This window comes from Pistacia vera, unplaced genomic scaffold, assembly GCF_008641045.1.
Source record: "Pistacia vera cultivar Batoury unplaced genomic scaffold, PisVer_v2 Contig141, whole genome shotgun sequence".
Lineage (NCBI taxonomy): Eukaryota > Viridiplantae > Streptophyta > Magnoliopsida > Sapindales > Anacardiaceae > Pistacia > Pistacia vera.
In genome coordinates this window covers 462,564-488,444 of record NW_022195478.1, presented here as the reverse complement: position 1 = coordinate 488,444, position 25,881 = coordinate 462,564, and the positions used below count along the sequence as shown (strand labels likewise).

General features: G+C 36.1%; 2 protein-coding genes and 2 pseudogenes across 2 annotated transcripts; 3 read left to right on the top strand and 1 right to left on the bottom strand.

The window, feature by feature from the left end:
* The first annotated feature begins 668 nt into the window (after positions 1 to 668).
* Positions 669 to 1,176, top strand: LOC116123259 (15.4 kDa class V heat shock protein). Its single transcript, XM_031409054.1, has 2 exons — positions 669 to 816; positions 898 to 1,176. Exons 1-2 carry the CDS (start codon positions 669 to 671, stop codon positions 1,122 to 1,124), a joined length of 375 nt encoding a protein of 124 aa, XP_031264914.1. The 3' UTR covers positions 1,125 to 1,176.
* Positions 1,177 to 3,258: 2,082 nt separating this feature from the next.
* On the bottom strand, positions 3,259 to 12,665 carry LOC116123279 (annotated as a pseudogene).
* Positions 12,666 to 18,604: 5,939 nt separating this feature from the next.
* LOC116123262 (taxadiene 5-alpha hydroxylase-like) lies at positions 18,605 to 21,099 on the top strand. The gene is made up of 4 exons (XM_031409056.1): positions 18,605 to 19,000; positions 19,150 to 19,591; positions 20,547 to 20,734; positions 20,815 to 21,099. Exons 1-4 carry the CDS (start codon positions 18,605 to 18,607, stop codon positions 21,097 to 21,099), a joined length of 1,311 nt encoding a protein of 436 aa, XP_031264916.1.
* A 678-nt stretch (positions 21,100 to 21,777) lies between these two features.
* On the top strand, positions 21,778 to 24,133 carry LOC116123278 (annotated as a pseudogene).
* The last annotated feature ends 1,748 nt before the right edge of the window (positions 24,134 to 25,881 follow it).

Genomic DNA, 25,881 nt, shown 5'->3' with positions numbered 1-25,881 from the left:
AATTCTTCTTCTTTTTTTTTTTTTTTTCCAACATTTTCTTTCTTTCCTTCTTGTAATATTGTTTTTTTTTTTTTTTTCCTTTTTTTTTTTCTTTATATTTAATTTTCCTGCATCAGAGTATGCAAATGATTAACAATTGATGAGCTGGTTTTTGATCTAGTTGAGATGCACTCAAATTATAACTCTCACCTAATTATTTGTATATCTACTTCAAATTTAATAAAAATTAGTAATCTTAATACTTATGGGTATATTTTTTTTCTTTTGTATGATTATCTTTAAAAAAATCATTTTAATAAAGGAAAAGGGTTCAATAATTATCAGTTGGAAACAATATACTTGTACTAAAAATGAAAAGGTAAAATTTTAATGTAATTATTTTCTTGATAAATAAAAAAAATCTAATGCAAGACTACAAGTAGATGCGTACTAACCTAAGTAAGCCCATTCGTATCAAGTTTTGTGCTAGTCTATTCGTGTTTGGGCTTCGGTCCATGACGGCCCATTTCTGCAGTGCCTATTGGGCTGTGATACCTAATACGTAATGCTGGGTCCTGAATTTCATAACTGTGCTTGGGTCGCCTTGATAGGGCTTCGGTCCAGCCCTATCAAGGCAAGTTGGGCTATAAAAAGGTGAAGCACCTTTGTTTCCTTTCGGTTCTCCATCCATGGAGTTTCCTACTTATCAATATCAGCCATCTCCCTGGCACTACCTCCTCACCTCTCCAGCCATATTTTCTTATCCCATCATCCCTCAAAACTATGTTCACTGGACACAGACACCGGAGTCTCACATTTTCTCTGCTGACCTTCCTGGTACTTAAACTTTGTTTCTTTTTATATATCTTATGTAATATATGTAGTTTTGTTGTTTAAATTTGGTATTAAATGTTATAGGTGTGAGGAAAGAAGAGATAAAAGTGGAAGTTGAAGACTCAATATACCTGATAATTCGAACAGAGGCCATTGATGAGTCAAGGTGCCCGTTCATGAGAAAATTTCGGCTTCCGGGTATGGTTAATATTGATGGAATAACAGCTTCTTATGAAGATGGTGTTTTGAGAGTTAGTGTCCCAAGAAGGGGTTTCTTTATTCATCCAGCTGATGTCCCTCAAAACACTTGAACTTCTTGCAAGAGCTGCTTAATTACCTATCATTATAAAGTTTTTTAGTTTACTCGTTTTCCTTTAAATCCGTCAAGTGGATAAAATTTTATGTTTAATTGAATATATGCATTCTAAGGACAATTCCTAACTTCTAACTACTGCTAACTAAATTTACGATTTCCTTTTTTATTTATGAAATATCATAGATTTTTTTTTTTATTATATTTGTCGTGATTGATAATTATATGTATGATATTTTGAAAAGGAAGCAAGAGATTCTCACAACAGTTTGTCTTTATATAAAATAAAATTGTCCACTAATGCAGTATATAAAAAGATTGAGAAAGAGAAGGATGCAGAATTTGTGAAAAGGAAGAAAAATATAAAAAAGAGAGGAGAATGGTGATTACATAAATGTTATCAAAATTAGGGTAGTTGGACTGGGTAGATATTTTTGGTTGCTGATTCTAATTCTTTGCAACTGAGAAGATAATATGGTTATATGGCATGTGCACCACAGCCTTTGGTACCACCGCACTCTGAAAAAAATATTCTCTGTTAGAGGCATTGCATCCACTAGTTCAACCAGTTCATTTAATCACAATTATTAAATGAGTAAACAACATGTTCCCACCCGAGGTTTAACGAAATCCAGAAGTAATACCACTGGTTTTATTTATTCCAGATTGCCACCATTAAACTAACAGTGTTAGTCACTGTTGGATTCAGAAGAGGGCAATTACCAAACTACCCTCCCATCTTCGTCTTCTTCTTCATCTCCCCCTTCTTCTCTTCTGCCGCTTCTCTCTCCCTCCCACAGCCACAACACAACCACAACCACGCTCCTCTCTCCCTCCCGAAACCCCAAAGTCACCACCACCACCACCCACCGCCATTCCACCCATCTACCGCCATTGCAATCCCTCACCACCACCCGATCTTTGTCTTCTTCTTCTTCTCCCCCTTCTTCTCTTCTGCCGCTTCTCTCTCCCTCCCACAGCCACAGCCGTAGCCATAACCACGCTCCTCTCTGCCTCCCGAAACCCCAAAGTCACCACCACCACCACCATTCCACCCATCTACCGCCATTGCAATCCCTCACCACCACCCGATTTCGGTCCCATTTGGCTCGATCTCGGCTTTGTTGGCCGTCCTCATCATCACCACAAACACCACCACCCTTCCACCTCCAAAACCTCCATTTTCCCCGACAGTGGTAGAGGGGAAGCAGTTGGTGGAGAGAAGAGAAGAAGAAAGAGAGAAGAAAAAGAGGAGAAGAAAAAGAAGAAGAGGAAGAATCTGGTGGAGAGAAGAGAAGAAGAAAGAGAGAAGAAAAAGAGAAAGAATCTGTAAGAGAGGAGAAGAAGAAAAAGAAAAAGAAAAAGAAAAGGAAAAGAGGAGAAGAAGAAGGAAAGCAGTCAACGGTGGTGTGTTGAGAGAAATGGGTTTTGACACTTTTACCCTTAACCTTTTAAAATAAAACAAACAGTGTTAGATTAAGGGTGGGTATCTGGAATAAATCAAACCAATGGTATTAACCTTGGATTTCGGTAAACCTTAGGTGGGAACATGTCGTTTGCTCTTATTAAATATTGCAAGTTGACTTTACCCATTATTGCCTTTGCGGGTAATATAAGAATTAAGAAATTAATTCAAATGAAGTAAAAAATAAGAAAAAAATAAGAGTAATATTACACTAATAATTTTTTTTTATAAACTTTTTTATAATTTTAATGTGATAATTCATAATTGGTTAACTTGTAATTAATTAATAAAATTTATATAAAACGTATTATAAAATGATTAATTATGATCTGTGGAAGATTATAAAAAAAAGTTTGTAACAAAAAAAATTGTTGGTATAGATTGAAAAAATAAACATTATATGTCATGTCAGTTTGCAGGTTCTTTGAAAATAATTTTTTATTGCTCAAAAGTACACACATCATAACGTCCACTAACTTAGTGATGCATGCTCAACATGCAAAGTTGATATCCAAACTCGGCATTCCCCCAAACAAATGTCTCTTATAATACGATAAATTAACTAAATAGAACTCATTTTCGAAAGCTAATTCAAGCAAAAGAGAGCTCAACCAAATATATACTCTATAATATCCAACTATCTTGACGACATGGGACAAATGACAATGCAACTTCTAAGAAATATAAGTTAATAAACTGCATTTACATAACCCCAATACAGAAAACCACGTCTTACACGCTATGATTCTGAATTCTGATGGCAACAGAATATTCAAATCCTCAATGTCAAAGTTTGTCAACTCCATTGAGCCTGCAATTCAATGAGGTTATGAAAATATATACAAGCCATACATTTTCTTACTTTACACATTCCTCAGCTCAACTTTTAGCCATGTTTCATAAGTTTCAGAAGTTTCATTAGTTCAACAGCCTCGTTCAATCTCCTTTCCAAGTTCTCTCTCACTGACTGGCTCCGAGGATTTCTGCATACAAAAATTGTTGACATATTACTCAATTTTTAACATCAATCTTGATTATAATTACACAAGTAGAAATTCAAGAACATCTGACCTTCTCTCCATTTTTGCCTTCCTTGTTAGTTCCTCAACAAGAGTGTTTAATCTCTTAACATGGCGGCATAACTTGCATATGGCTTCAACACCTTTATGATTTGAGCATATCTTCTTCAAAATCTCACAAGCAATGAAATATCCCTCGTCCTTATTCCTGAAAAGTTTTATTAAGGAGAGAAGTCAGATTAACAAATGATTAAAAGCTTGATGGTTTTTTGTTAAATTCTATCAAAATTATGATTTGTGAAGAAACCTTAACATCTCCCAGAGAATTGTTTCTACAGATCCTTGACTGTCAATTAGTGCTTCGATCAAATGTGGATGACAGGCAAGGTTTCTGAGAGTTGACAGTGCATGCTTTAAAACTTCCTGATCAGGTATGCTTCGACTGACTGAGCGAATAAGCTCCAGTAATGTATCAATAGCCCCTGCAGCCACCAGCTTTTCACAACATTTCTGAGAATGTTGTGTTGTCATATCTGCCAACGAAAAGTTTGAAGCATAGAACATAATGTCAGGGGTTCAATAAAAGCATCATAGCTTATTACTCCACATAGTGAGCATACTGCATATCTTCCATAGTCACAAGATTAGTGAAAGCAATTTTATTAAATACGACAAACTATAGTATAACTCACCTAAAGTTGCACAAGTATGAAGAATGCCACTGACACTTTTCATGTTCAGTAGTTCTGAAAGTGCTGACACAAGTCTGTTAATAATGCGCATTCCATCATCAACATTTGTGGCAGACTTCTGGACTCTCAAGCGCAAATCCAGCATTTGCCTACTTGATTCTTTTCGAGTAAGGTAACCTTTCCAATAAGACTTAACAAATTCATAAAAGTTAGAAAGAAATAAAGAATACCAAGTGATGCCATTTTGCATAGTAAGATGCAACATTGAAAAGAATGCTATAAGCAATACTACTTTTTACGCTTACTAAATTCAAACATTTCCTAGGAAAAGATATATAAATAAGGGGTTAAGGTTTTTAAACCAAAAATTCAATATTTATCATTAATCATTCATCAAAGTTTATCTAGAGGTTTTGCATTGACAATAATAGATGTTAATTTTTTTTTTTTAATTTTAACTCTTAAATATTGGACCAAAATATAAAAAAGCGGGAGTTATATCTCATCTTAAATTATATAACTCAAAACCAAAAGATCTCAATCTATGTTAAAAGAACTATTTAAATCTTACAATTGAAATCGTGAAAATCATGAAAGCTAGCATGTTTATCTAGGTGCTCACCTAAAAGCAGTAGTTTAGACTACGATACCTTATTTTGTTTGCAATACTATTCTTGATGGAAAAGATTGGAAAAAGTTCACTCTACGATTATACAAAAATGAAATAGGCAAATGCAAGATTTATTGGTAGTGAACATATTCAAGACGGTTCACCTCATTTTACTATGATGTTCTAAAGCACAAAAGAAGATGAAAATCTTACTTGAATCACAACAACACGATGCTTCTCTCTAGAGACCTTTTTCCTTGCTGCCCACCCTCGAATATGTGATTGGATAATGATAACTGACGTTGCTTTTGATAGCAAAACATGCCTCCACCACCTCTGCAGTTTTAAAACAGATGATAGAACTATTCCTAATTCAAAACTCTGGAAGCAGTCTGTTAAGGTATTACAGTTGCTACCAATAGTGGTTGCACGATAGCAAGAAGCTCCTACAAAGATAGATAGTTATCACGAAGTCACAACTTAAGCAACAAATCAGATATGCATATAAAAGCCTTTTCTAAAATAGATAAAGTTGTCTTAAACTTGGAAGGAAATTGCAAGACTACCTAGGAGCCTTCTTCGAGTAATCTGCCCTCTAACAAATCGTTGAACTTCAATGGCAGCTGTTTTATTAAAATGAAAAGCTCCCTTGCATATTAGGCATCTAATGGCACTTTGGATCTTTATGACAGCCCTTCTTTGAAACAGTAAGTCCCTCCTTATCAGCCACCCACGGAAATGTCTCTAAACTCAAGCACAAAATAATTATTCTCAACATAGCCAACAAATGATTGTATGAGAAAGGCGTTCCAAATATAAAGAGAGAGACACAGAAACATTTTATAACAGCACCTGTAAGAACCCATCCTGAAATATAGATTGTATATTATGTAGGTTTTGGCAAGTAACACATAAATTCCGAATGCAAGCGAAATGATATAGCACAGAAACCAATAGTTCATATCAAATACCTGGAAACTAGCCTTTATACCGAGCCATTTTAGGTCTAACAAAATCATAAGTAGAAAAGACTTCAAACAATGGCTAATATTCTGTGTAAAAAGATAACATAATAATGAACTATGAATAGAAGACTTGAACGCGTTCATAGTTCGAGATAAAGATCAAATTCTTGATTTAAATGTTATAACACAGTAAGAAAATGAGTGACTATGTGGTTAAATATAACAGTGTATTCAAAGAGGAGAAATATCAGTAACTAGAACAATAGGCCATTTAAAAAAGATGATAGTAAAAAATAGCGAAAGATAATAGAAAACAAATTACATTATTTTAATTCTTATACTCCAACAACAATTATGTTATTTTGTCAACAGAAAAAAGGACAGTCAAGAAACCAAAATTACAGAAACAAAGCACTCATATTTTTCATAAACATACTGTTAGGGTGAGAAGTGGAATGCGAAACTTCAGATCACTTAAAACCAATCAGCAAAACTTACTGGATGATAACATGAGATACCTAAGTCTCGAGGCTCGTCTCCTAGCTATCCAACCACGTATGCAAGATTGAATGACGATAGCTGACCTTATGACAACTTTGTTTTGCTGAAATGCCCTTTGCAGGTTATGCATCGGAAATGACTTTGAATTTTTATTGTTGCTTGCTTCTGACTAAGAATCTTTGTCTTAACTGCCAACCACGGAATGACTCTGAACTTTAGTTGCAGCAACACACTTCTTGTGAAGGGACTTGTTTGATGTGAAATTTCTCCAAGCCAACTGAATTTTAAGTGCTGCTTCGTGTTCCAATTTCCTGTCACCCTTTTCTTGATACATAAGCGGAGTTTTCTCAATTTCAAGGATGCTGGGAACACGTGTCTGAACATCCATGGCACCACTAACTAGATAAGGAGAGATACACCCTGATTGTGCATACTCTCTACCAGACGTTTGTGACTGACCAAGTTCTAGTTGCTCGCTGAATGAATATACCGATTTCTTTAACCTGCCAAAACCATGTTTCTCAACAATGAACTTTACATATCTCCCTATCTCAGAGTGTTTGACGTTTTCTGTCATTTAACAAACAGATAACACAAGTGAATAATTTAATTAATTAGCACAACAGCATATAAAAGAATTCCAAAAAACTAAGAAGGTCATCTTTACCAGTATCGAAATCTTGAAGTGTTAATTAAACTTCACTTCTAACGACACACCCGAAAGCAATTTGCAAAAATGAAACTGCAGTCCTCATCTTCAAGAAACTGCGACGTTGAATCCACCCCTGAAATGAGACTGTATGACTTGAGCAGCATTTCCTGTAAGCATATAGAGTAATTGCTCCATAAATAAGTAGCCAATCACATATCTACTTGAGACTCCTATTGCTGCAACTTAGAAGAACCTCAAGCCAATTTCCATTTAAATTGATACAGTAGATAAATCAAAGTGCCTTATCAAGGCTAGTAACTATTTACCAGTTAGTTAAATATCAATGGATAGAGTAAAAAATTTGATTTCAATTTTTTTCTTCAATTGGAATAAAAATCATATTTGTTAGAATTAGGAATCTGGTCTCATATAAATTGTGAAAAACCTCATTTGTTGCACACTTAAAGGGTTTCCTAGACTAGTATGAAAGAAGAAAGGAATTCCTATGCTTATGCTAATTCCTCATCCTCAAATCAGCCTTCCCCTGGTATTGTTCTAACAAATGAGTAATTGAAAGAGTTAAATCTTGTATAGTTTTAAAAAAGCAAAGACACCTGGTCTCTAATCAAAAAAACAAAAAAGGAGCATAATTTTACAATTTATAGCATTACAAGGGATTCCAAATAAAAGCACTAATATTCCAACACTCTTAAAGTTAAAGCTTCCATAAAAATTAGACTAAGCAATAAAGTACCTCGTATTTTTGCCTCCGCCTCGGATTGTTTCACAATACCTTCAATAGCTTGGCCTACTCTAGTACCTTGAGAAAGAGTTATGGCGTGCATCATCAAAAGTGAATTCCGTAATTAGCAAAGTCAACCAGTAATCACATTAACTAATGAAGGATGAACTAATGGATGGTCCTATTATAATGCAAGTTATAGAGATAGTAGATGAACCTTTCAGATACATGACACAAACTACAATCAAAACACAAACAATCAAACAGTTTACCTTTTTCAAGGTTATGTTGTCATTGCTAGTTGAGAAGCTCTGCCAAGTAGAGATAGAGGTTTTGAGGCACTTTTGAATTCTCTCAGCCATTTCTCGCCACCAAGCCTGAAGGGCTTAAACTTCCTCACTGCATCTGTGTGAAATCAATAATTTAAATCAAGAGAAATAACATAAATTGTGACCCAGAGCATTAATGTCCTTGTTCCTAGCTGATGCTTCAAAGAAAACTTTTCTGTATAATTACAATAATTTCTAGTGTACAATGTTAAGGCTTGCTTGTTAAGGCAGTGACTCAGACAGGTGAACTTATTGTGTCTTCTACAATGTGTCATCGCCTGCTAGTCATAAGCTTTAAATTTGCTAGCTAGTCATTTAATAGAGAACTAGCATATTGATACAGATTTACAAACTAAGGATTATTATTTGTTTTTGGAAACATTTCCTACAATAATGCAAATAAGTTTCTTTCTAATTTCTACTCTTTGCCAACCATTTTGCTCTCACATCTTCTTACTCCTTTCTCTCTTTGTCATATAGTGAATTTGAAACTAAATTCAGGCCGCCAACAAGAAAGCAGTAAACAGGAAGATATTTTCAAGCTATTTGTGCAAATGAATCAGACTTAAACTGAGGGAACAACTATATACAACTCACCACCCAAACTGCATTTTAGTAATATCACTTATACTTTAGGTGACAATGCTTCATGGAGAAGAAACAGTATATCTGATTGAATAGCATACACAACTTACTAAAAAATACCACTATAAGTGACACCTTCATTGCTGTCATCTTTTCATCTTGTTGGTCTGACGATGCTAACAGATTCACAGTCCGCATTCATATTTGAACTTCTCCCTCCAAAATTTGACAATTACAGTCCAATAGTTTATGAATTTAGTTGATCCTGAAAACACCAGTCATTAGAATATATTTTGAGGCTGGTTCAGTAATCATCCAGCATATACTCCAAGCATTACCATGTTCTTCTTGACAATCAGTTGAGATGAGAGGAACACCAACAGAATTACCACCCTCCGATCACTACAAGCACCATTATGTTCAGTATCCACTCATTTGCAGAACCTGTAAGCAGACAGTTTACAACCATAATGTGATGTGATGTTACGATATTTCTATACACGCAAAGTTTGTGTGTGTGTCACATGCATAAAAACCTTGAATATACTCACGCCACAGCATTTCACAAGCTCAACCATTAAAGAATTCAAGCTACATGATCATCTAAAAACACGAAATCAGACAAATTAACTAAGGTCTCTTAACCTTTGGCCTACATCACTAACCATTGAACTATAAACTGTTTCTCAGAACCCCAAACACGAAGATAAGAACCATGAAGACCTACCTCTGGAAAGCTTCCCATTGTTGTCAATTTCTGTGACAATATTAAGTTGTGAAATGCATCTGTGTAATCAGTGGCTGACATAATTATTCTTCACCTCTTGTTTCATGATGGTCCTGTGACCCTGATCAATAATAAGAAAAGGAAACAAAATGAACAGAAGACCAGTGAGGTACAAAACAGATGGAAATAAAAGAAATACAACCTGGAAGAACAGGAACAACTAATTGCCTTCCGGAAGTAAAAATCAAGCAAGCACCATATGGCTTTTCCATCAACCAATGAAGAAAAATTGTCGATCTGATAATCATACTTTTGGCAAACCACCTGCAGAAACATTTAATGGAAGCTTCATAAAGTTGACATATGAAGAAGCAACATATGAAATTTAAAACACGAGTGAGAATAAAAAATTTCACACTAAAGTCTAAATCAAACTTATAATTCCCATCAAACAAAGACTCGAAATGAAGCAATCCAACCCACATTCACACAATTGATCCTGGTATATCCTCTCCCTTTGCAACACCTCCCACTTTCACTTTCAGATGGAAAAAAAAAAAAAAAAGAGAAAGAATATATGTGTATGATACGTTTCCCCCTTACAAAATATGTAACATGCAAACGTGAATATTAAGCAAGTTTATTAATTAACTACCCATGTAGGAGAAAGGAAGGAGAGGGTGAAGAAGTGAAGACAAAAGCATGACATCAAATTGTTAGAGCTCTATGAGTTACATTAGAATATACTTCTTATACTAAAACATAATTTTACAACTATTAGTGGCTCGTACATTGAAAGCAAAGAGAAAAGACTGTAGAATACCTGGATCCAATCAAAAGCATATCCAGAGTAGAACCAATATATTCAATTGGTCCTGAGAAAGCAAAAAATAATAAACAAAAGTTAGGATTCAGCCAAATTTTCTTAATTTAAAGCCAACGTGTTTTAAATTGCATTCATCTAAAGAAGGTAATTATAGAAAACGGTTGAGTTTTTGAGCATACCACCTAGTTCCCTGAAGTTTGCAAATTTCCTCTTCTAAGCTTTTTGTTTCCAGAAGTGGTAACTGCAGATATAATAAAAGAACAAGGTAAATATGTGCCTATGAAACTGACAAACTCAAAATTCCAAGGTTGTTCCAAATGCATGATTCTCAAATTTAAAACAAAGGAACAAAACCAGTTCACCTGCAAGTGCACGAACATGTTCCATAGCAAGGAAAGAATAAGTTCTTTATCTCCATCAGCAACATCATCTTCCATAATTGCTGTTCGATCTTCATCATATAACATTACACCAGCCTTTTCAAATATTGCAGAGCAATGCCACAATTTATTAATTCTTTTGGCGAGTATCAATGGGACTACAATTTCTGCCAACAAAGTAGCCCTCTAACTAAGAATATCAGCCTATGCTAATTAGTATATTCCCTGCTAAAGATATCTTAATAACCAACCGTAAGGATTGAGCTCCTGTGCAAGAGTTGTATGATTCTACCAAGCCGCAGCCCATCTTGGAGATCTACAAAAAATCTCTCACTCTGAATCATACTCAACCAGGGGAGACTGCACCCAAGAAGCACATTTAATTGCTATTAATTGATAAATCTGATTTAGGAAGTTTTTAGTTATATCAATGTTGAAAAAACGCTTCAACCCTCCGGAGCATATTGTAAATTATAGGAAAAAATTCCCTTTAAGTAGTGAATATACACAACATGAATTAATATGATACATGGATTAAGAAACATACCTGTTGGTAAGAAACTTTGTATCCACAATCACCAGGTGCGCAAGAAGATTACCTTCTCCGTGCATTACATCCGAAGATAAGAAATCTATTTCAAAACAAAATGAGAGAATTCAATCTCAAAGACAATCAGAAAACGACCACACATTATTACCAGGAGCAAATAATAGTTACCAACAATCACTTGGCGGCTTGATTGATACTAGATTTCACTAAGAACAAAAGAAACCCCCTCAATACCATCAATACCATACTTGAGTGGAAGAATGCCTTGAGATTTAGCTCTATCAATGTATGAACAAGCAGCAAAAATCCTTCAATAACAGTCCCCAAGTTCATAATAACCTGGTCTGTATAACCCTCCACCTTTTTGTTATAAGCATAAGCTTTTGCGAGCCCAGCATGTGAGAAAAATTGCTTCTCAATTACATTTTCAAGAATGCCGTTTCTTGTTCAGAATTAACATCTTCATTTGACAACAAGGAATCACCACCAAAAATATGTACAATCCAATTCGAAGCCAAATCGGGTTATAACTCATAAGAACCCTAGTGGCTTTTTCCTTCATTCCAAAATCAGTTACAATGGGACATGTGACTTCATATTTAATCGCCCATCGTCAATACTCTGATCTCAAACAAAACAAATCATTGCCAATACTAGTAAAAACAATCAAACCAATCACAACTATAACCTAAAATTCCAATCGTGTACGCATAAAGCCAACTAAAACACAGTAAACTTCTTTAATTATCAAATCATTCACAACATATGACCATCATGTATAATTAACTAGTGTTATTTTCCTCCTTATAAAGAATGTTTCAATAGTTAAATGATTAGGGCGAATTTAAGAGCAAACCTTAATCCAAGAGTCATGACACGGAAAACCTCTTTGCAACCGCCCACACTCAAGTAAACGCTCATCCTTTGTTTCAAATCATCGAAACTACACACATCCTTTAACGAATTTTTCAACATGAATGACTTCGACTCCGCCAAATCACCATCCACATCAACATTATCATTTTCCCCTTTCCACCACATGTCCCTATGCCGTTTGGGGCTCCGCCACGTCATGACGTCTCCTCCTTCCCTCTTCCCCTTGGTCACCACCAATAGGTCCCAATTCTATCACACAGCCACATAATTTAGGGCTTTGAATAAGAAAATTAAGCCATACGGTGAGGATTGGGGAGCGACTTGAGACTTCCTTTTTGAGCTTTGACCTGTAGGCGGATTTTGTTTGTTCCACTCTAGAGACTTGAGTCTCCGAGCAGCGCAGTCTTGGCGTTTGACTTGGAGAGCCCACGACGATGACATGACGAAGCGAAGGATTTAGGGTTTGTTTGGAGCGGTGAGAAATGTTGTGGCATGGAGAGTGGAATTGGGGGTTTCTGGGAGGCGTTTTGGGGTTTTGAAATTCGATATGTCTTTGAGAAGCAAAGAAGACGGCCGCGGCAGTGATATAGTGACGGAGACGGCGGTTCATCACACTCCATTGGCTGTAATCGATTACGAATTGAATGAGAACGGGGTTTGTGTTGAGTGTTGTAATTTTCTTGCAAATCTTTTGTCCGAGATTTGAGGGGAAATGAGATTTTTGAATTTGAAATGGTGCAGCGGGGCACGTGAGAGAGAGCCTTCTCCCGCTTTATATGTTCCAGAAATTTCGGGATTCTCCTCACCGCATGGGATCTAATTATGGAGAGTGCATTCGTTCATTCTTTTTTTTTTTTTTTTTTTTGAGAATATTGAAAATGATTGAAAAATGTATAAAATGAAAATGCGTCTAACATGTTTATCTAAAAGTAAATGAAAATGCAAAAGATAAAAACGTGTTCAATATATTTATCTAAAAACCAAAAAGAATAAAATTTATTACTTACACAACTAATAAAATCTATTCAAGGTACCGCTTATTTTATCTATCAATTGTTATGGAATGTAAATCCCACCGTAGTAAGAATTTGGATGCTTGGGTGGCTCCTTTTTACTTGATATCCGAAGAGTTTTATATAGTGTTGACTATTGCTCATTCATTTAAGAGAGCCAATCAATGCTATGAAACGCGAACCGAACTACTAGTTAGGGCGGTATAATCGGGTTTCGGTCTTGATTCCGGTTCATTAATGTAAAAACATGGTATTATTAATTAACTGCTATAGATCAGAATTAGACCGTGAAACAGTAACGAACTGTCGATCTAACGAACTGGTGCCAAAACCGGTCACAAAGAATAATCCCTATATTCATTCTTCTTCGTCATTCTCATTCTTCCTTCGTTGCGCCTGTGCAATTCATGTTCCATTACCTCACATCATCTTCATTCTTCATCTTCTCTTACTCACATCATCTCATTCTTTCTTTCCTTCTTCTTCTTTCCTCCTTCTCTCTTTTCTTCTCTCCTCTTGTCTATCTTCTCCTTTTTTGGCCCTCATCAAAATAGGCGTTTCGACAGCCAAATCTAGCCATGAAGAAGAGAAGTGACGGCCCAGGTGTTATTTTCCTCCATAGATTTAACTCTTTCATGCATAGCCAATCTCCATTCAGGAAACTTCACAGCTTGGTGATAGTATTGAGGCTCAACCTGAGAAGATACACTGAGCACAAATGCTTGTGGAAATCTGAAAGGCCATGATAAGATATATAGTTAGAGATTGGATAATAGCAGAAGTGGAAGCAGGAGTAGAAGAACCAACAAGTAAATTGCAGTGGTAATCCTTCAAGTAATGAGGTTGATGAATCATCCTGATAGATTTGCGAAGAACAACACCAGCAGATGAAGAAGGAGTAGTTCTGGAATATCATTTATTGGAATATGGCTGCTGAAGTAGAAGTATCACCAGAGGGAAAAAGTGGATCATGAACAGGTGAAGAAGCAAGATCTAGAATAAAGGACTGTAATGAAGAATGTGGCAGAACTAAATCTGGAAACAGATCGGTACCTAATCGGAACTAGTAATAGCATGAAAAGGAAACACTTCCTCATGAAACACTGCATCTCATGAAAGAAACACTTGTTTGTTTCCACATCATAGAACTTATAACCTTTCACACCAGGCGGATAACCAAGGAAAGCACACTGGAATGGATGGTACAAAGTCCTCAAGCTTTTCATACTTTTGGAGAACTTCCTGCTGGACGGCAAGCTCAAGCACGAGGTTGGAACTTTTTCGATGAGCAGCTAAGGTGGAAACAAATGCTAAACAGCCAAAGACTCGAAAAACAATGTAATCATGAGCTGTTTGTATAGCAAATGAAAATGTGTGTTGTGCCTCAATAGTAGGGAAGGAGTTCTATTAATCAAGAGGTCGACGTAAGAACACAATCTGTCCAAAAAGAAACTGGGATCCTGGATTGAAAAAACAATGACCAAGCCACATTCAATAAGTGCTGATGTTTTCGCTCCACAACTGAGTTTTGTTGAGGCCTTTCAACACATGAAAACTTATGCAAAACGCCTTTATCTTGAAAAAAAACTCAACAAAAGATAACTCAGGTGCATTATCATACGAAATACCTTGATTTTGGCATTAACTGAGTTGAAACCATGTTAAAAAACTTTGGTATCACAGAGACTGCATCAGACTTATTCTTCAACAAATAAGCCCAAGTGAAACGAGTGCAATCATCAACAAGAGTCAAGAAAAACCGAGTCAGTATAAGAAACAGTTGGTATGGCCCCCAAATATCACAGTGCACAAGATCAAAAGGAAATTTGGACAAATGATTATTGGATTCAAAAGGCAACCTTCTTTGCTTAGCAAGAGGGCAAATATAACAAGGATCCAACTTATGTAATCTAGTTACATCACTTTCAACTGATCTTTCAAAGAATCAAGTCTCTTAAAAGCTTAAAAGAAATATGTCCTAATTTGTTATGCCAAATATGAGCAGAAACATTATTGCAAAGCATTGGAAATAGATTCAAACAATGAACATTAAGAACATAAGATCTTGAACTTTGTGACCCCTCCAATCATCCTCTTGGTGTAGATCCTGGATACAAAGCAATCAGGGAGGAAACTCACTGTAAGGGCAGATCTAGTTACTAAAACACTGACTGAGATCAAGTTGAATTTGAATTGAGGAACAAACATACATCCTTAAGCACAAGGTCAGAATGCAATTTAACATCACCAGCAAAATGAACCAATTCTGAGAATGATTGGCAAAGTAACTGTTGTGTGATGAAGAATGTAGGAAACAAAAGTACTGGCTTGTGAACAATATTCAAGTGCTCCTGAGTCTACAATCCAGAACGATTGGATGAAAATAAGGACTCAGAGAGACAGAGAAGCAAATACCTGCGAGACAGTTGGTTTGACTAGGATCAGGAGCATTGGTGACCTTTGCCGAGCTACTCAAATGTGTAGAAAGCATGGACATTAGCTGCTGATATTGATTGGAGTTTAGATTCTGTACAAAACCTCCAAGAATAGAGTGATCTGATCTATTATCAGTAGTAGAAACTTGATGAGCAGCAACATTATAATTGTTGTTGGATCTGAATTTATATCCAGGAGGATAACCATGGATCTTGTAGCAACGATCCACAGTATGTCCAAGAATCTTACAATGCATGCAATAAGGCCTATCTCTTTCTGATTCTTGGTAGCACTGGAATTAGAATTCTGAGAATTTTGAGAACTAGAACCACCAGACTTAGCAACATCTGTTTTAACAGCAAACGCCATAGTGCCATTAGAATTATCGAGGAAGGATTAGTCCTCCTTTGTTGTTCCTCTGAACAATAAGAGAGAAACACGATTGATAGGAGGCATCGGATCAGAGAAGCAACTGACCACAACTTGAGAGAAAGAATCATCAAGTCCCATTAGAAGGACATTATGTACTTCGTTTGATGATGATTGTTAGGTTTATTTCCATCACAAGGCCTTTCCACAAGAAAAATTAGGCCAGTAATTACTCAGCTCTTCCCATATAGTTTTCAGCTTTGTGAAGTAAATGCTACAGAACTCTGTTCTTGACGCAGATTCATCAATTCACGTTTAAGCTGAAAAATTCTCGGTCCATTCCTCTGTTGAAAACGATCCCTAAGATCTAACCAAATCTCTCGGGCAGAAGAAGCAAAAAATACTGGCAGAAATTTCCTTTGAAACCGAATTAAGATCTAGGATAACAATATTATTATTGCGAATCCAGGAATTGAGTAGATTATTGTCAGTACCTTTAGGTTGAAAATAGAACTCAACAAATCCCAATTTGTTCTTCACAGATAGGACAATACATCGGCACTCCAGCTAGTGTAATTCTCATAGCGAGCTGTTGCGAGACAAGCACTTGCCAGGGCTGTCAGAATCAGGGATAGTAAGGATTCGAAGGTTCATCAAGGCAGAATGATTCGAATTGGTACGCTCTTCAGAATTGGAACCATCAGCGTTCGAGGACAAGTAGCCAGATTGAAGAGACAAGAACAATCAATCGTAGGAAAAAAAGAAACAAGCAAATTTGCAGGCGGATCAATATGCTCTGATACCATATTAGCTCGAGAAGAAGAAGAAGAAGAACTGTGACGAAGAGAGAGAAGGAAGAATAACTGCTTTCTTTATCTTGAGAATAACAAAATAGAAGCAGGCTATATATATAGCCACTATTCAATGAATTATTATAACATAAAGTGTATTAGTGAAGCTAACTAACTAACTAATCTGAGATTAACAACTAATCAGTATTTACAATATTACACATCCTAATAGATAAGAAAAACTTGTCTACAGTTTGTCTTCTTAGTTGTACCGAGTTTTTGAATTTGTTACTTCCTTATAACACACAATTCAATATCATTATCAGACAAGAATTGTAGATTATATAATGATTGCCGATATGACACATCCTTTGTGCTTCTCACCTTCTTAATCAGACTTTTCGCTGTCTATTTATGCTACCGTGGTAAAAGGTGTATATTTCAGAAAAAAGTAAATGCAAATAAATCAATTTTCAGAGATTGATAAGCAAACATGCTAACTGAGTATTTACAATTGTTAGCATTAGAGACCCTAAGCATGTATCCTTCTTTGCTAGATTCCTTCAGGAAGGTTGTTAAAGATTTTGAATACGAGGGATACACTATTCCCAAAGGATGGAATGTAAGACAAATATATATATATCATTTTTATTTCCTTATTTCTACGATTTCAAGTGGTTAATAAAAAAAATGGACCTTAAACCACCAGGCTGAGCCCCTAGGGGGAATTCATCGTATATTTTTCCCACTCATTTCTCTGCAAATTAACATTACTATATCCTTAAGTAATTAGTATGTATTTGATTCCTAAAATTCATTTTTGACATGAACTCTCTTCATCAATTTTAGGTAATTTCATAATTTGGGCTGCATGCATCACGGTTTGATCCAACACATTTTGAGGAAGAGGCTAATGCTCATTTGGAGGAGAGCCAAGGATTTGTCCCGGATATGAATTCGCAAGAATTGAAACTCTAGTTACCATTCATTACCTGGTGACCCAATTTCCATGGAAGCTGTGTTGCATGGACACTTCCTTCTCTAGAAATCCTTTTCCAGTTTTCAAGCAGGGATTGCAAATACAAATTGAGCCAAAGAACTTTGTCAATATCAATTAAACTAACAAAGTGAATGAATTTGTGAACAACAATACTAGTACAATCGATGGACTCAAAGATTCAATTTATGAGACTTGCTTTTTTCATGACGCGAGTGGTTTTTACCAACAGTTCATTTCTACCCTAGTATCTACATATTAAAATTTGTTTCATATACCTCTTTGTAACATCGTTTATTATTAAATGCATCTATTGTTTTTGAAATACATTATATACTCACTTAAAATTACATTTAGCGTTACAAGAGTATCATCTACACCCTCCTCCGCGACTAGCAAAACCCCTCCATCGAAAGATACTTATTATTTTTAATAACTTTGGATACGTTTGATCTCAGATTGTAAATAAAATAAAGCCATTGTTACATGGTTAAATAATTTTTAAACAGCTTACCGTGGTTTTACCAGGTCTTAGGCCATCACATCGCAGATTAGCATTTAGAAGTTGTTTGATAGTATTAATGCTTTCACTTGGACAGCAGCTCTCATTACAAATATCGCTTAACAATGGCAAAACAATGACCTTTTTTGTCTTTGATGAAAGGTCCAAACACTTGCATGATTTTATGATAAGATGGAGAACTTCAATCAAAGATACCCAGTTCCTTTTTGTTTACCATTAAACATCAAGAAGAAAACACGAGAGACCATACTGCTTTTCTGTATATGAGTCCTGAATAAGGAAACCAATCTTTCACCAGAAGTTTTCGTGTCTAATAATTTCAGCTATGAACCTTTCAATCTATTTCAGTTTACTCGTTTTCCTTCTACCTCTGTACTATTTTATCCAGTTGGCAAGGAGAACTAATTCCAAAAAGCTTCCTCCAGGTTCTATGGGTTTACCAATTATAGGAAACAGCCTCAAATTTCTGCACGCCATGCACACTGACACAATGGAACAATGGTTTCACGAGAGAATTGGGCAATATGGTCCTATTAATAAACTCAGTCTTTTTGGGACCCCAGCAGTATTTCTTCATGGGCAGGCTGCAAACAAGTTTGTGTACACTTGTGATGCTGATACTCTTGGCCCTCAGCAACCACCATCCTTCAAAATGATTTGTGGTGAGAGGAACATTTTGGAGTTAAATGGAGATGACCACAAGCGTGTTAGGGGAATGCTTATGTCATTTCTGAAGCCTGAAGTTCTGAAGCAATATGTTGGGAAAATGGATGAAGAAATCAGAAAACACCTGGAGATACACTGGCATGGCAAGCAAAACATTGCAGTAAGTCTAAATATTTTGATAGTTAAAACATAAGCAGAATATTTTTTTTGACATTAAACATCTGAAATCTATATACTTTGAGTTTGTATGCTTTTCTGTTTCTCTTTGATGAAATGTGTATTGGATAATAATTTTCTATGACAACATAGGTGATGCCATCGATGAAGACTCTCACCTTCAACATAATGAGTTCTCTTCTATTTGGGATAGAACAAGGCGCAAGCAGAGATGCCCTTATAAAGCTTCTACGACAAATCATTGATGGCTCGGTGTCATTAGCAATAAATTTACCTTTCACATCCTTTCGTCAAGGCCTTCAAGCTAGAGCGAAATTTAGATCAATGATCTTGGATCTTATACATGAAAGAAGGGCGGCATTGAAGCATCAAACTGCTGTTCCCCATCAAGATCTCATAACTTGCTTGCTTAGCATCCGAAATAGCGAAAATTCAATTATTTTATCGGATGAAGAAATAGTAAACAATGTCATAGTTTTAATGATTGCTGGACATGACACATCCTCTGTTCTCATCACCTTCTTGGTCAGGCTTTTAGCCACAAATCCTACAGTTTATGCGACAATTGTTCAAGGTATGCAAATAATTTAATTTTCAATGCTAATTATCAAACAAACTTATTGAGTTGTTGGTTGAGATTGTAGAACAAGAGGAGATAACTAAGAGCAAAGCTTCAGGGGAGCACCTCACATGGGATGACCTNGGTGAGAGGAACATTTTGGAGTTAAATGGAGATGACCACAAGCGTGTTAGGGGAATGCTTATGTCATTTCTGAAGCCTGAAGTTCTGAAGCAATATGTTGGGAAAATGGATGAAGAAATCAGAAAACACCTGGAGATACACTGGCATGGCAAGCAAAACATTGCAGTAAGTCTAAATATTTTGATAGTTAAAACATAAGCAGAATATTTTTTTTGACATTAAACATCTGAAATCTATATACTTTGAGTTTGTATGCTTTTCTGTTTCTCTTTGATGAAATGTGTATTGGATAATAATTTTCTATGACAACATAGGTGATGCCATCGATGAAGACTCTCACCTTCAACATAATGAGTTCTCTTCTATTTGGGATAGAACAAGGCGCAAGCAGAGATGCCCTTATAAAGCTTCTACGACAAATCATTGATGGCTCGGTGTCATTAGCAATAAATTTACCTTTCACATCCTTTCGTCAAGGCCTTCAAGCTAGAGCGAAATTTAGATCAATGATCTTGGATCTTATACATGAAAGAAGGGCGGCATTGAAGCATCAAACTGCTGTTCCCCATCAAGATCTCATAACTTGCTTGCTTAGCATCCGAAATAGCGAAAATTCAATTATTTTATCGGATGAAGAAATAGTAAACAATGTCATAGTTTTAATGATTGCTGGACATGACACATCCTCTGTTCTCATCACCTTCTTGGTCAGGCTTTTAGCCACAAATCCTACAGTTTATGCGACAATTGTTCAAGGTATGCAAATAATTTAATTTTCAATGCTAATTATCAAACAAACTTATTGAGTTGTTGGTTGAGATTGTAGAACAAGAGGAGATAACTAAGAGCAAAGCTTCAGGGGAGCACCTCACATGGGATGACCTGGCCAAAATGAAGTACACTTGGCGAGTAGCATTGGAAACTTTGAGGATGTACCCGCCTGTTTTAGGCCCCTTCAAGAAAGTCCTTAAAGACTTTGAATATGAAGGATTCACAATCCCCCAGGGATGGCAAGTATGAAACTAAATTTGATTAACTTACGTATATTTTGATACCAAGAATTTAGGACTAATATGTACTTTCCGAAATTTCAGATCGTTTTGGGTGCATCCTTGACACACATGGATGAGGAGATCTTCCCTGATCCATCAAGGTTTGATCCGACACGGTTCGAGAAACAGGCTTCAATCCCAGCTTATTGTTTTGTGGGATTCGGAGGAGGACCAAGGATTTGTCCTGGATATGATTTTGCAAGACTTGAAACTCTAAGCACCATTCATTACTTGGTGACCCAATTCACATGGAAACTCAGTTGTAATGACACTTTCTCCAGAAATCCAATGCCATCTTTCAAGAGGGGACTACCAATACAAATTTAGCCAAAATAGTTTCAGTGAACTTTGTACTGGTTCTATTAATCTCTATGAAAAACTAATCATGTAACAATTATATTGATGTTTTATTAAATAAATTGTTCAGCCTTTTAAGGAAGAGCCACTATATTCTATCATACACCTGTCATAGAAAAGTTAGCTCGCTAAGCCTTTTTTCATCATTTGGAAAAACAAGCTTGAAGGATTATGCTACAATACTTAAAGTGAAAAGCTCAAAATAAGTTTGACAATCCATCTTTATGACTAGTTTCTGCAAGTGTTGTAAACTGATACCAAAAGACCCATTAATCACTCTGCCAACGCTTCTTTGGAATTTCGCAAGTTTAAATAAAGAAAGATAAAACTGGAATCCAGCAGGCCTAAATAACTGTACATGATTAGAGCATTTCATTGAAAAAGCCGCTCTACAGCGGCTAGTTAGGCGTATCCTAAGAAAAGAATTAGCTAGTTGTATTCATAAAGCTCAAAACTTGTCTTTTCTTTTGATAAGATGGATAAATTATTTCTTTTGATTATTTCAATGTATAAGGGACACACGATTGCTGCAATTATTGAATCTTTAATCCTGCCCAGGTCTCATATCACTGCTAAAAGTCTCTCCATTAGCCATGAATCTTGCTCTGTATTTTTTCTTGATCCTTATGCTTCTGCCCCTTCATCATTTTCTGAAAAAAAAGAACTTCAAAAAAGCTTCCACCAGGTTCTCTGGGGTTGCCTATCATAGGCCAAACACTCAGCTTGTTACATTCTTTGCAAACCAACACTACAGAAAAATGGTTTCAGGAAAGAATAAAGTATGGTCCCATTTCCAAACTCAGTCTCTTTGGGACCCCAACAGTATTCCTTTGTGGGCAGGCTGCAAATAAATTTATCTACACTTGTGATGGCAAGGCACTTGCCAATCAGCAACCGCCATCGATTCGAAGGATTTGCGGCGAGTTGAATATTACTGAGTTGAGTGGTGATGACCACAAGCGTATGAGGGGAGCTCTTGTGTCATTTTTAAAGCCTGAAGTTCTGAAACAATATGTAGGAAAAATGGATCAAGAAATCAAAAACCATCTGGAGCTGCATTGGCCTTACAAAAAAAACATTGCGGTATGTCAAAAATTAATGGTATAGATTTCTGTAAGTTTTTCTGCTTTCTCTTAGGAGCAATTAATGTTGGACATCTCTCTATTTTTGCAACAACATAGGTAATGCCATTGATGAAGAGCCTCACCTTCAGCATAATGAGCTCAATCATATTTGGAATTGAACAAGGATCAACTTGTAGAGCATTCACGTTTAAGCTGAAAAATTCCGGTCCATTCCTCTGTTGAAAACGATCCCTAAGATCTAACCAAATCTCTCGGGCAGAAGAAGCAAAAATATACTGGCAGAAATTTCCTTTGAAACCGAATAAGATCTAAGATAACAAATATATTATTGCGAATCCAGGAATTGAGTAGATTATTGTCAGTACCTTTAGGTTGAGAAAATGAACCATAACAAATCCCATTGTTCTTCACAGATAGGACAATTAACATCGGCGACCCAGCTAGTGTAATTCTCATTAGCGCGTGTGGCGAGACAAGCATGCCAGGGCTGTCAGAATATGAGGATAGTAAGGATTCGAAGGTTATCAATGGCAGAATGATTCGAATTGGTACGCTCTTCAGAAGTGAATCATCAGCGTTCGAGGACAAAGTAGCCATATTGAAGAAGACAAGAACAATCAATCGTAGAGAAAAAGAAACAAGCAAATTTGCAGCGGGTCAAATATGCTCGATACCATATTAAGCTCGAGAAGAAGAAGAAGAAGAACTGTGACGAAGAGAGAGAAGGAAGAATAAACTGCTTTCTTTATCTTGAGAATAACAAAATAGAAGCAGGCTATTATATAGCCACTATTACAATGAATTAATTATAACATAAAGTGTAATTAGTGAAGCTAACTAACTAACTAATCTGAAGATTAACAACAATCAGTATTTACAATATTTACACATCCTAATAGTATAAGAAAAACTTGTCTACAGTTTGTCTTAGTGTACCGAGTTTTTGAATTTGTTACTTCCTTTATAACAACAAATTCAATATCATTATCAGACAAGGAAATTGTAGATTTATAATGATTGCCGATATGACACATCCTTGTGGCTTCTCACCTTCTTAATCAGACTTTCGCTTGCGATCAGTCTATTTATGCTACCGTGGTTAAAGGTGTATATTTCAGAAAAAAGTATATGCAAATAAATCAATTTTCAGAGATTGATAAGCAAACAGCTAACTGAGTATTTACAATTGTTAGCATAGAGACCCTAAGCATGTATCTTCTTTGCTAGATTCCTTCAGGAAGGTTGTTAAAGATTTTGAATACGAGGGATACACTATTCCCAAAGGATGGAAGTAAGACAAATATGTGTATCATTTTTATTTCCTTATTTCTACTCCCAGGGATCGATTTCAAGTGGTAATAAAAAAATGGACCTTAAACCACCAGGCTGAGCCCCTAGGGGGAATTCATGTATATTTTTCCCCCCATTTCTCTGCAAATTAACATTACTATATCCTTAAGTAATTAGTATGTATTTGATTCCTAAAATTCATTTTTGACATGAACTCTTCATCAATTTTAGGTAATTTAATATTTGGGCTGCATGCATCACGGTTGAGGCTAATGCACCACCCTATAGCTCTCTGGCATTTGGAGGAGGGCCAAGGATTTGTCCCGGATATGAATTCGCAGAATTGAAACTCTAGACCATTCATACCTGGTGACCCAATTTCCATGGAAGCTGTGTTGCATGGACCCTTCCTTCTCTAGAATCCTTTTCCAGTTTTCAAGCAGGGATTGCAAATACAAATTGAGCCAAAGAACTTTGTCAATATCAATAAACACAAAGTGAATGAATTTGTGAACAACAATACTAGTACAATCGATGGACTCAAAGATTCAATTTATGAGACTTGCTTTTTTCATGACGCGAGTGGTTTTTACCAAGAGTTCATTTCTACCCTAGTATCTACATATTAAAATTTGTTTCATATACCTCTTTGTAACATCGTTTATTATTAAATGCATCTATTGTTTTTGAAATATATTATATACTCACTGATTACATTTAGCGTTACAAGAGTATCATCTACACCCTCCTCCGCGACTAGCAAAACCCCTCCATCGAAAGATACTTATTTTAATAACTTTGGATACTTTTGATCTCAGACTGTAAATAAAATAAAGCCATTGTTACATGGTTAAATAATTTTTAAACAGCTTACCGTGGTTTTAAGGTCTTAGGCCATCACATCGCAGATTTGCATTTAGAAGTTGTTTGATAGTATTAATGCTTCACTTGGACAGCAGCTCTCATTACAAATATCGCTTAACAATGCCTTTTTGTATTTGATGAAAGGTCCAAACACTTGCATGATTTTATGATAAGATGGAGAACTTCAATCAAAGATACCCAGTTCCTTTTTGTTTACCATTAAACATCAAGAGAAAAAACGAGAGAGACCATACTGCTTTTCTGTATCTGAGTCCTGAATAAGGACACCAATCTTTCACCAGAAGTTTCGTGTCTAATAATTTCAGCTATGAACCTTTCAATCTATTTCAGTTACTGTTTTTCCTTCTACTCTATACTATTTTATCCAGTGGCAAGGAGAACTAATTCCAAAAAGCTTCCTCCAGGTTCTATGGGTTTACCAATTATAGGAAACAGCCTCAAATTTCTGCACGCCATGCACACTGACACAATGGAACAATGGTTTCACGAGAGAATTGGGCAATAGGTCCCATTAATAAAATCAGTTTTGGGACCCAGCAGTATTTCTTCATGGGCAGGCTGCAAACAAGTTTGTGTACACGTGATGCTGATACTCTTGGCCCTCAGCAACCACCATCCTTCAAAATGATTTGTGGTGAGAGGAACATTTTGGAGTTAAATGGAGATGACCACAAGCGTGTTAGGGGAATGCTTATGTCATTTCTGAAGCCTGAAGTTCTGAAGCAATATGTTGGAAAATGGATGGAGAAATCAGAAAACACCTGGAGATACACTGGCATGGCAAGCAAAACATTGCAGTAAGTCTAAATATTTTGATAGTTAAAACATAAGCAGAATATTTTTTTGACATAGTATTGAGGCTCAACCTGAGAAGATACACTGAGCACAAACTGCTTGTGGAAATCTGAAAGGCCATGATAAGATATATAGTTAGAGATTGGATAATATGCAGAAGTGGAAGTAGGAGTAGAAGAACCTACAAGTAAATTGCAGTGGTAATCCTTCAAGTAATGAGGTTGATGAATCATCCTGATAGATTTGCGAAGAACAACACCAGCAGATGAAGAAGGAGTAGTTGCTGGAATATCATTTATTGGAATATTGGCTGCTGAAGTAGAAGTATCACCAGAGGGAAAAAGTGGATCATGAACAGGTGAAGAAGCAAGATCTAGAATAAAAGGAGCCTGTAATGAAGAATGTGGCAGAACTAAATCTGGAAACAGATCGGTAACCTAATCGGAACTAGTAATAGCATGAAAAGGAAACACTTCCTCATGAAACACTGCATCTCATGAAAGAAACACTTGTTTGGTTTCCACATCATAGAACTTATAACCTTTCACACCAGGCGGATAACCAAGGAAAGCACACTGGAATGGATGGTACAAAGTCCTCAAGCTTTTCATACTTTTGGAGAACTTCCTGCTGGACGGCAAGCTCAAGCACGAGGTTGGAACTTGTTTCGATGAGCAGCTAAGGTGGAAACAAATGC